At 41.0% G+C, this 12,126-nt stretch overlaps 1 protein-coding gene across 4 annotated transcripts in view; it reads right to left on the minus strand.

The window, feature by feature from the left end:
• The window catches only part of LOC134354972 (lysine-specific demethylase 4A-like), a 98,361-nt gene that overhangs the window by 21,907 nt on the left and 64,328 nt on the right, over positions 1 to 12,126 (minus strand). For all 4 annotated transcript variants that reach the window (XM_063064551.1, XM_063064553.1, XM_063064552.1 and 1 more), the window contains exons 15-16: positions 9,451 to 9,527; positions 6,247 to 6,302 (exon numbers count right to left, since the gene is read on the minus strand). In XM_063064551.1, coding sequence (XP_062920621.1) covers positions 6,247 to 6,302; positions 9,451 to 9,527 — 133 coding nt within the window. The remainder of the gene's footprint in view (positions 1 to 6,246; positions 6,303 to 9,450; positions 9,528 to 12,126) is intronic.

Consider the following 12,126-nt stretch of genomic DNA (forward strand, 5'->3'; position numbering starts at 1 on the left):
TCACAGGACAATTTACAATGACCACTGAACCTATCAACTGGTACATCTTTGGACTGTGGGAGGAAACTGGAGCACCTGGAGGAAATCCACGCAATCTCAAGAAGAACATAAAGGCAGTAGCAAGAACAGTCATAGTAGTCATAGTCATACATTATTGATCCCGGGGGAAATTGGTTTTCGTTACAATATATATTAATGACTTAGATGAGGGAATTAAATGCAGCATCTCCAAGTTTGCGGATAACACGGAGCTGGGTGGCAGTGTTAGCTGTCAGGAGGATGCAAAGAGGATGCAGGGTGACTTGGATAGGTTAGGTGAGTGGGCAACTTCATGGCAGATGCAATTTAATGTGGATAAGTGTGAGGTTATCCACTTTGGTGGCAAAAACAGGAAAACAGATTATTATCTGACTGGTGGCTGATTAGGAAAAGGGAAGGTGCAATGAGACCTGGGTGTCATTATACACCAGTCATTGAAAGTGGGCATGCAGGTACAGCAGGCGGTGAAAAAGGCGAATGGTATGCTGGCATTCATAGCAAGAGGATTCGAGTACAGGAGCAGGGAGGTACTACTGCAGTTGTACAAGGCCTTGGTGAGACCACACCTGGAGTACTGTGTGCAGTTTTGGTCCTCTAATCTGAGGAAAGACATTCTTGCCATAGAGGAGTACAAAGAAGGTTCACCAGATTGATCCCTGGGATGGCAGGACTTTCATACGATGAAAGACGAGATCGACTAGGCTTATACTCTCTGGAATTTAGAAGATTGAGGGGAGGATCTTATTGAAACGTATAAAATCCTAAAGGGATTGGACAGGCTAGATGCAGGAAGATTGTTCCAGATGTTGGGGAAGTCCAGAACGAGGGTCACAGTTTGAGGATAAAGGGGAAGCCTTTTAGGACCAAGATTAGGAAAAACTTCTTCACACAGAGGGTGGTGAATCTGTGGAATTCTCTGCCACAGGAAACAGTTGAGGCCAGTTCATTGGCTATATTTAAGAGGGAGTTAGATATGGCCCTTGTGGCTAAAGGGATCGGGGATATGGAGGGAAGGCTGGTACAGGGTTCTGAGTTGGATGATCAGCCACGGTCATACTGAATGGCGGTGCAGGCTCGAAGGGCCGAATGGCCTACTCCTGCACCTATTTTCTATGTTTCTATGTTACAATTGCACCATAAATAGTTAAATAGTAAAAAGTAAACTATGCCAGGAAATAAGTCCAGGACCAGCCTATTGGCTCAGGGTGTCTGACCCTCCAAGGGAGGAGTTGTAAAGTTTGATGGCCACAGGCAGGAATGACTTCCTATGACGCTCTGTGTTGCATCTCAGTGGAATGAGTCTCTGGCTAAATGTACTAATGTACTCCTGTGTCCACCCAGTACATTATGTAGTGGATGAGAGACATTGTCCAAGGTGGCATGCAACTTGGACAGCATCCTCTTTTCAGACACCACCGTCAGAGAGTCCAGTTCCATCCCCGCAACATCACTGGCCTTACGAATGAGTTTGTTGATTCTGTTGGTGTCTGCTACCCTCAGCCTGCTGCCCCAGCACACAACAGCAAACATGATAGCACTGGCCACCACAGACTTGTAGAACATCCTCAGCATCATCTGGCAGATGTTAAAGGACCTCAGTCTCCTCAGGAATTGAACCCAGGTCACTGGTACAGAAAAGCATTGTGCTAATCACTATGCTACCACAGCAACCCTGTTTTCCCCTCCCCTTTTTGTCTTTGTGGGACACAACCCAGTGTGCACTTGCGGAGCCTAAATGTTATTGTAAATGGTTGCAATCTAGCTTAAGGGAAATGTATACTGTTTCTTGTATAGGATGAGAAGAGCCAAGTAGAATTGTGAGTGTTCTGTAACATTGTCAGAACTAGTTAAACATGTCAAGGAGATTATTTAACTCCCTTGATTAAAATATTGTACATATCATTTAAAATATATTATGACAGCTATTGTATATTGTTTGAAAATTATTTGAAATTAATAGTTCTATTTTCTATTTAGCTAAAGTAATAGTAATGCCAAGTTTTGGCTTATCACTATTTTTACAATTTCACTGTAAACTTAGTTTTAACATTACCGGCTTTATATGCATTTGATTTGAACAGTGTATTTTACTATTTAGATAATGCTATTCTAAATGTACGATTTTTATAGTTCTTTGATAGATGTCAATAAATTCATGGATGGGGTAGTGGATACTGTAGGATGCAGTGTTTGGACAGAAAATATGAAAGCTGGTCAATAGCTTTCAAATAACAAACAAAAATGCATCATACATCACAAAAGCAGCAATGAAATATTCTAAAAAGGTAGTCAATAATTTAAAACAATACACAACTTGAAGATATCCTTCATTAATCATAAAATATAGCTTAAAAAAGTAAAAACGATAGACAAGTCCACCTGGTTTTTACACAAGTACATGCAATTATTTACATGCTAAATAATAATTTTATATCAGGAAGCAAGAACAGAAGAATTCACCTTTGAGTGATTATGGAGAGCAAACAATAAAGGTCAGTTATGGTACCATCACTCAGAGGGAGATTTCAAATTTAGAATGGTTTTCTAAGAAATACAAGTAATTCTTTAAAAATTCTCAGTACAATAAACCCATGACCAAACAGGAAATTCTGGGGTCAGCAGAGATCCAGGTGCCTTGAGTTTGCATTTTAGTAAGAGAAGACTGGAAGCAGACAATAAAAAGTCAAAATAAACTGTACAGCATAAACTTATCCTATTAACCTTTAATGCAAATATGCGTTAGTTTTCTGACATTTAAGACCATAAAACATAGGAGCAGAATTAGGCCATTCAGCCCACTGAGTTTGCTCTGCCATTCCATCATGTCAGATCCTGGATCCCACTCAACTCCATACACCTGCCTTCTTGCCAGATCCTTTCATGCCCTGACCGATCAGGAAACTATCAATTTTCACTTTAAATATACCCACAGACTTGGCCTCCACAGTTGTCTGTTGCAGAGCATTCCACAGATTCACTGACCTTGGCAGAAAAAAAAAATCCTCCTTACCTCTGTTCTAAAGGATCGCCCCTCACTGTTGTGGGTGTGCCCTCGAGTTGTGGACATCCCCACCATAGGAAACATCGTCTCCACATCTACTTTATCTAGGCCTTTCAATGTTGTAGGTTTCAATGAGATCCCCCCTGCATTCTTCTAAAGGCGGCATTGCATTTGCCTTCTTTACCAAAGACTCAACCTGTAAATTAACCTTCTGGGAGTCTTGCACGAGGACTCTAAGTCCCTCTGCACCTCAGATGTTTGAATTTTCTCTCCATTTAGGTAATAGTCTGCACTTTTGTTCCTTCTACCAAAATGCATTATTATATATTTCCCAACACTGTATTCAATCTGCCACTTTTTTGCCCATTCTTCCAATTTGTCCAAGTCCTTCTGCAATCGTATTGCTGCCTCAGCTCAGCACTACCTACCCCTCCACCTACCCTCATATAATCTGCAAACTTTGCCACAAAGCTATCAAATCCATTCTCTAAATCATTGACAAACAATGTAAAAAGTAGCAGTCCCAATACTGAACCCCGAGGAACACCATTAATTACTAGCAGCCAAGGTTGGAGAGTTAAAACTAGACGTCACAGACTTAAGTAGAAAGGGAGAGATTTAAAGATGATCTGTGAGGCAATGTTTTTCCACACAAAGGGTGGCGGATATCTGAAACAAGCTGTCAGGGGAAATGGTAGAGCTGGGTTAATAGCAACATTTAAAGACACTTGGATAGGTATACGGACAGAAAAGGATGTGGGCCAAATGGGATTAGATCAGGTAGGTACCTCAGTTGGTATGGACAAATTGAGTCCAATGGTCTGTTTACATGCTGTGTAATTCTGTGACCAAGACTAAACGAGGAATGGATGGGGTAGGAAACCGTAGCATTGGGAGCAAACAGGGAGAAGCATCTGATCGAAGAGTGCATAAATGTTAAATATAAGAACACACAGTCTTGATATCAGTCAGCTGAAAAATAAAATTCTACAAGTCCAGTTCACTTCACACCCAGAGGTACTATTGCTAGTATAGTTGACATGTTGAGTGGACTGAGCTGAGGGCCATGGACTGAGACACAGCAGCCTTTAGCATCATCATGGAAAAGGATAGAATCAGAGAGGACAGGAAAATTTTTAATTGGGGAAGGGCAAATTATGAGGCTATAAGGCTAGAACTTGCGGGTGTGAATTGGGATGATGTTTTTGCAGGGAAATGTACTATGGACATGTGGTTGATGTTTAGAGATCTCTTGCAGAATGTTAGGGATAAATTTGTCCCAGTGAGGAAGATAAAGAATGGTAGGGTGAAGGAACCATGGGTAACAAGTGAGGTGGAAAATCTAGTCAGGTGGAAGAAAGCAGCATATTTGAAGTTTAGGAAGCAGGGATCAGATGGGTCTATTGAGGAATATAGGGAGGCAAGAAAGCTTAAGAAGGGGCTGAGAAGAGCAAGAAGGGGGCATGAGAAGGCCTTGGCGAGTAGGGTAAAGGAAAACCCCAAAGTATTCTTCAATTATGTCAAGAAAAAAAGGATGACAGGAGTGAAGGTAGGACCGATTAGAGATAAAGGTGGGAAGATGTGCTTGGAGGCTGTGGAAGTGAGCGAGGTCCTCAATGAATACTTCTCTTCGGTATTCACCAATGAGAGGGAACTTGATGACAGTGAGGACAATATGAGTGAGGTTGATGTTCTGGAGCATGTTGATATTAAGGGAGAGGAGGTGTTGGAGTTGTTAAAATACATTAGGACGGTTAAGTCCCCGGGGCCTGACGGAATATTCCCCAGCTGCTCCACGAGGCGAGGGAAGAGATTGCTGAGCCTCTGGCTAGGATCCTTATGTCCTCGTTATCCACGGGAATGGTACCGGAAGATTGGAGGGAGGCGAATGTTGTCCCCTTGTTCAAAGAAGGTAGTAGGGATCTGTTCTGGGACCTCTACTTTTCGTGATTTTATTAACGACCTGGATGTGGGGGTAGAAGGGTGGATTGGCAAGTTTGCAGACGACACAAAGGTTGGTGGTGTTGTAGATAGTGTAGAGGATTGTCAAAGATTGCAGAGAGACATTGATAGGATGCAGAAGTGGGCTGAGAAGTGGCAGATGGAGTTCAACCCAGAGAAGTGTGAGGTGGTACGTTTTGGAAGGACAAACTCCCAGGCAGAGTACAAAGTAAATGGCAGGATACTTGGCAGTGTGGAGGAGCAGAGGGATCTGGGGGTACATGTCCACAGATCCCTGAAAGTTGCCTCACAGGTGGATAGGGTAGTTAAGAAAGCTTATGGGGTGTTAGCTTTCATAAGTCGAGGGATAGAGTTTAAGAGTCGCGATGTAATGATGCAGCTCTATAAAACTCTGGTTAGGCCACACTTGGAGTACTGTGTCCAGTTCTGGTCGCCTCACTATAGGAAGGATGTGGAAGCATTGGAAAGGGTAGAGGAGATTTACCAGGATGCTGCCTGGTTTAGAGAGTATGCATTATGATCAGAGATTAAGGGAGCTAGGGCTTTACTCTTTGGAGAGGAGGATGATGAGAGGAGACATGATAGAGGTGCACAAGATAATAAGAGGAATAGATAGAGTGGATAGCCAGCACCTCTTCCCCAGGGCACCACTGCTCAATACAAGAGGACATGGCTTTAAGGTAAGGGCTGGGAAGTTGAAGGGGGATATTAGAGGAAGTTTTTTTTTACTCAGAAAATGGTTGGTGCGTGGAATGCACTGCCTGAGTCAGTGGTGGAGGCAGATACACTAGTGAAGTTTAAGAGACTACTAGACAGGTATATGGAGGAATTTAAGGTGGGGGGTTATATGGGAGGCAGGGTTTGAGGGTCAGCATAACATTGTGGGCCAAAGGGCCTGTACGGTGCTGTAGTATTCTATGTTCTTTCTTATTCCACCTCTTCTTCTGCATTCCAGGCATTATATCATTATAGTGCACATGACAGAGATGCACAACAGCTGCCTTACCATGCAAACCACATGCTCCAGCAGCTTCATCACTGGAAATATCCACCCAGTGATAATCATCTACATAGCAGCTGTGTCCCCAGGAGAATAGGGCATCAAAAGGTCATCCACCATCACACTTGGCTTTGTCCTGGATGGACCTTTCATCGTTTTAACATGGGTAATTTAAGGTGGAGATCTGTCGAGAACATTTCTTTGCATAATATTCTAAAATCTGGCATGTATGCCACAGACTGACCTGTTGTCGGTGGTTTTCTGAAGAGCTCCTCCCCGAAGGGTACAGAGACAGCAATCCTGTATAAATGCAAAAGACACAAGAATGTACTAGCTTCTAGTGCAATAGTATTATTTTCTCAACAGATCAGTCTTCGAAAACTTAAAGCATTTTGATAATCTTCGAAATTTTAAACCAGTTCAAATCTACATAGATCTTCAGCTTTACAATTCACAAACTTCCATTTTTTTTTTGTCTTATCAGCAAGACTGATTTCAAGTGCATAGAACTTGTACTACTAGAAATTTGACCACAAGAACAGAAGTTAATTAATGGTTTCTCAGCCATGCAGTAGAACCTCACATTATGCTTCATCTATATATATAGCTCATTTTGTCATCATATCCACTTTCCCACTTTATTTCCACATTCTCTAGTCTTCATAATTAAAACTCCTAGACTCAGCTTTAATTATCTCAATACTTGAGCCCTTGCAGCTAGAATTATAAAGACTCTTCCTAAAAGAAATCTCACTTTTCTTCTAAATGAATAGCCACCGCCGCCACCACCACCTCCCCCCCCCCCGCCCCCACCATCTTGACACCCTGTCCTTGGCCCTACACTCTCCAGCTAGAAGACACAGCCACTTGGCATCAACCTGATGAATCCTTTTCAGAACATGAGTCAATGAAATCACCTTGTTTCTTGCCAATGCTGCTCAAATTCCTCCTTGGAGGACAATTCTGTCATTCCAGGAATCAATCAAGCTAATCCAAGCCAAGTACATCGTTAAAAAAAAAATTCCAATTACAGCAAGGTGTCCTTGGTTTATATTAATCTTTGTTGATAGGTTTGCAATATATCATCTGAATTTTGGACTGTTTGCTGTATTTACATACTTACCTCATGAATTACTGTGCCTTTGTACAGCACTGCAGTCACTTTGTTTATTACTTTCATCAACATGTATAACCTCACATTCTGCTTCATCAACCATTAGCTGGTTAATCAATTTATTTCCCAAACCTGAAGCAAAGTTATGACCCAAAATGTTGATGGTCCCTTTGCTTTTACTCAGTTCCTCCAGCAGTTTGAATTTTTTACATCTTTTACATCTGCCCGAGTACATTCTCCACAGCTCTGGTTTCCCATCTAGCTAACTGTGATCAAATTTGGTGTTAAGCTTTCATAGAATCAAGAACAGTGCAGTGTTGAAACAAACCTATCAGCCTATAGTCCACTCAATCACAGAGAGAATGTATGAAAATTAACTGCTTATAGACAGCAGCAGAACTGAACCTAGGTCACTGGCACTGTAATAATGTTATGCTAACATGCTACCCTCAACTTATGTGGTCACAGGAAGAACTTCACAGTCCAGAAATCAGGATTGAACCTGGGTCTTTGAGGCTGTGAGGAAACAGTTCCACCTGCTGCACCACTATGCAACTCAGGTATTTGTAAGCTCAGGTAATACTTCTGGTCCCTATAGTTATCTCCTTTTTCATCAGTCACAATCTAAATTCAACTTACTATCCAATTCAACATAGTAATTGAATACTACTTGCAAAATTCAACAATGCTCCTGGAGAAATTAAAGAGGATCAAAACTGGACAAATTTTCTGAAAGTACTGGCCAGCATCTGCAGAGACCAGAAGTGTTACTAAATTCCCTCAATTCTGGAACAAATCAGAGCACAAAGGAAGGTTCTAATACTTTTAATACTCTTTAATACTATTCTAATATTTTTAAGTAAAGAATATTGAAGGAAAAACATGGAACAGTAGTTCAGTTGGCCAGATATCTATTGCTGAAAAAGTTTAAAGCTCTCTATTAGGAAGGTTATAATTAGAGGGCACTTGGAAAATCAGAATGATTGCATTAGCAGACCATGGTTTTATGAAAACATGTTTAACAAGTACAAGAGCTTATGTTTACTTTTCTAAAAACAGGACCAAAATCTGAAGTACAATGCAGAAGCACGGGAAGATAATTTGTTAAAATACAAACTAGTAGGAATAAATAAGCCATTAAAATGTTGCAAGATAATTATACTTCTGGCACCAGAATAAGAGGACTTGATTTCCGGTCTATTTTAGGTATCAGTCCCTCAGAAGCTGATCGTCATCTCAAGGAGTAATTTACAAAAAGAATATATAACTTATGGAATCTCTTGGTAACCTCTACAATCAAATTGTAATGGATACCTTTGAAGGGAATGCTATATTTCAAGGCCATAGAACAATACAAATCATATAATTGAGTGTTGATAAAAACAAAAGACAGCACAGGAACAAACTTTTGGCTCACAATGTCTGTACTTTTCAAGATGCTAAGCTCAACTAATCCTATCTGTTTTCACATGGTCTATACCCCTCCATTGCTTATTTGTTCATCCACTTAAGTCCTTCAACCACAGCTGTCACTTCTGCTTCCAGCAATTCTCCTGGCAGTCTTCCAGGCAACTACCACTTCCTATAAAAATAAAAATCTTGCCACAAATCTGCTTCAAATTATCCATTTAAAGTTATCCCCGCCAACATTTGACATCTCTACCCTGAAAAGACTCTAATATCTACCCCATCCATGCCTCTGATAATTTTTGCATACTTCGATCAGATTGCCCTCCCCCACCCTGCATCTAATGCTCAAATAAAAAAATTCAAGTTTATCCAACATCCCCCAGTAGCTAATACTCTGTAATCTAGCAACAGCTTGGTGAATCTCTTTTGCACTCTCTCCAAAGACTCCACAAGCTTTCTGTAATGTGGTTTCCAGAATTCCAAATGTAGCCAGACCGAAGTTTTATATGGCTACTTGTCTTTCTGACTTTTATACTCAATATCCAGACTGATGAAGGCAAGTATGACATACACCTTCTTTACCACGTATTTATTGTCTTGTCACCACTTTAAGGAATTTGTGGATTCCTCTACACATCAATACACTGAAGGGTCTTGCCAATTGCTGTATACTTTCATCTTGCATTTGACTTTGCAAAATATGAGTTCTCACAGCTATTCAGATTAAATCCATATAACATTTATTTTAATTTCCAACCGGTCTATATCCAGCTAAATCCTGACAACCTTCTTTATTTTCTATGACTCTTCCTGAGTTGTCTGCAAACTGAAATCAACTCACCTACATTTCTGTCTAAATCATCAAATTTCTTTCTTTTTAAAAAGGATTACATTGATCAATTACACACGTGCCACGACACTTACTTCTGACAAAGCATTAGCAGAACATCTTGAACAGATCCAGTCATCAGTTATTTTTTCAGGAGCGACTCCATAACAGCCTTCAAAGCAAAAAACATTTTTTTCTGTTTTAGAAGTTTATAAACAAAACAGCTTTTCAACACACGCAACTTATAGGAAAATGCAAATAATTAAATTTTTAATGTGTACAAACCCATTAAAATCATACCCCAAATCCATTAACAGGCTTATATGAGGGCTGACGTTAGGGTCATCCATGATGTTGGTGGCACAGAAATGAATACTCACTTACTACTTTATTTTAAATTTCTGCTCTTTTTACACAACATATTTTAAATTGACTATTTTATAGACATACAGTGCTTATAAAAAGTATTCGCTGCCCTTGGTAGTTATCGTGTTTTATTGTTTCAACAACATTGAAATACAGGTGTCCCCCACTTTTCGAATGTTCGCTTTACGAAACCTCACTGTTACGAAAGACCTACATTACTACCCTGTTTTCACTTTCAGAAGGTGTTTTCACTGTTACGAAGGCAGCGCGCGCCCCGAGCAGCCACTCTCCCCCGGATTCGGAACGGCATTGCTTTAACATGTTGCATTGAGCAGCCGTTAGCAAGATGAGTTCTAAGGTGTCGGAAAAGCCTGAAAGAGCTCGTAAGGGTGTTACACTTAGCGTAAAACTAGACATAATTAAGCGTTTCGATCGTGGTGAACGAAGCAAGGACAAAGTGAGTTTGGCTTGTGGAAGCTGACGAAGATGATGTTGAAGAGGTTTTGGCATCCCATGACCAAGATCTGATAGATGAAGAGCTGATGCAATTGGAAGAGGAAAGGATAACAATCCAAACCGAATGCAGTAGCAAAAGTGAAGCAACTACGTGAGATTTTCACTGCAATGATAAAGTACGACTTTAATTTTGAAAGGGTACGTAGGTTTAGGGGATATTTGCAAGATGGTTTGAGTGCTTACAAAGAACTGTGTGATAGAAAAATGCGAGAGGTTCAGCAGTCAAGCAAGCCTTTCACATCAGCCACAGCAGACGACGAACCTCGACCTTCAACATCGAGGCGGGCAGTCATAGGAGATGAGCTGCCTGCTCTGATCGACGATGAGATGACACCCCCGTGTCCCACCACCCCAACCCCCGGGCCCTGGACAGATACTGTACCAATTTGCGGAGAACGCAGCGGTAGCCAGGAGGCACACAGCACATCTTTAAGAAAAAAGCCAAAATAAACATGCTAATTAATTACGTGCCTGGCAGCACCTAATTAATCAGCATGTCTATTTCGGCTTTTTTCTTAAAGATGTTCTGTGTGCCTCCCGGCTACTGCTGCGTTCTTTGCGGCAATGTATCGGGTCGGCAGCTAGGAGGGTGGGGGCCACTACACCACCCAACCGGCGACGACTCAGTCTAACACACAATCATCAGTGTGCTCGGCGCTGTTTTCCCAATTCCTGTAAGTGATACTACACTGTACATACATTATTTTTACTTTATATAGGCTGTGTATTTTTACATGTTATTTAGATTGGCAGTTTCATAGTTTAAAGCTTACTGGAGAACGTGTTTATGCCAACAGCGCTTGCGTGAGATTTTCTGCCAAGAGCACTTGCGTGAGACTTTCGCTACGGACATCTGTGCAGGCAATTGTTGTAGAGAAGTATTTCTACTTTATATAGGCTGTGTATTTATCATATCATTCCTGCTTTTACTATGTTAGTGTTACTTTAGGTTTTATGTGTTATTTGGCATGATTTGGTAGGTTATTTTTGGGTCTGCGAACGCTCACAAGATTTTCCCATATAAATAAATGGTAATTGCTTCTTTGCTTTACGACATTCTGGCTTACGAACCGTTTCATAGGAACGCTCTACCTTCGGATGGCGGGCAAACCTGTACAGTGGATTTAATTTGGCTTTTTATGACACTGATCAACAGAAAAAGGAAGTTTCTGTGTTAAAGTGAAGACAGATCTCTACAAAGTGATCTAAATTAATTACAAATATAAAACACAAAATAATTGATTGCATTATTATTCACCCCTTAATATGAAACACCAAGCCATCACTGGTGCAGCCAATTGGTTTCTGAAGTCACATAATTAGATAAATGGAAACAATCATGTGCAGTCAAGGTGTTTAAATTGACTGCAGTAAAAATACACCTGTATCTGGTGAGTCAGTATCTTGGCAAAAACTACAACAGGAAGACAAAAGAACACTCCAAGGAACTCAGTGAAAAGGTTATTGAAAAGCACAAACCAGGAGATAGATTCAAGAAAATTTTCAAGCCACTAAATATCCCTTGGAGTACAGTTCAGTCAATCACCAAGAAATGGAAAGAATATGGCACAGCTGTAAATCTGCCTAGAGCAGGCCATCCTCAAAAAATGAGTGACCACACAAGAAGGGGACTAGTGAGGGAGGCCACCAAGAGACCTATGACAACTCTGGAGGAGTTGCAAGCTTCAGTGGCTGAGATCACAGAGACTGCACATACAACAACTGTTGTCTGGGTGCTTCACCAGTTGCAGCTTTATGGAAGAGTGGGCGAGAGAAAGCCACTGTTCAAAAACACTCACATAAAATGACAGTTAGAGTTTGCCAGAAGGCATGCGGGGGGCTCTGAAGTCAGCTGGAAGCAGGTTTCATGGTCCGATAAAACCAAAATT

This window comes from Mobula hypostoma, chromosome 12 (assembly GCF_963921235.1).
Source record: "Mobula hypostoma chromosome 12, sMobHyp1.1, whole genome shotgun sequence".
NCBI lineage: Eukaryota > Metazoa > Chordata > Chondrichthyes > Myliobatiformes > Myliobatidae > Mobula > Mobula hypostoma.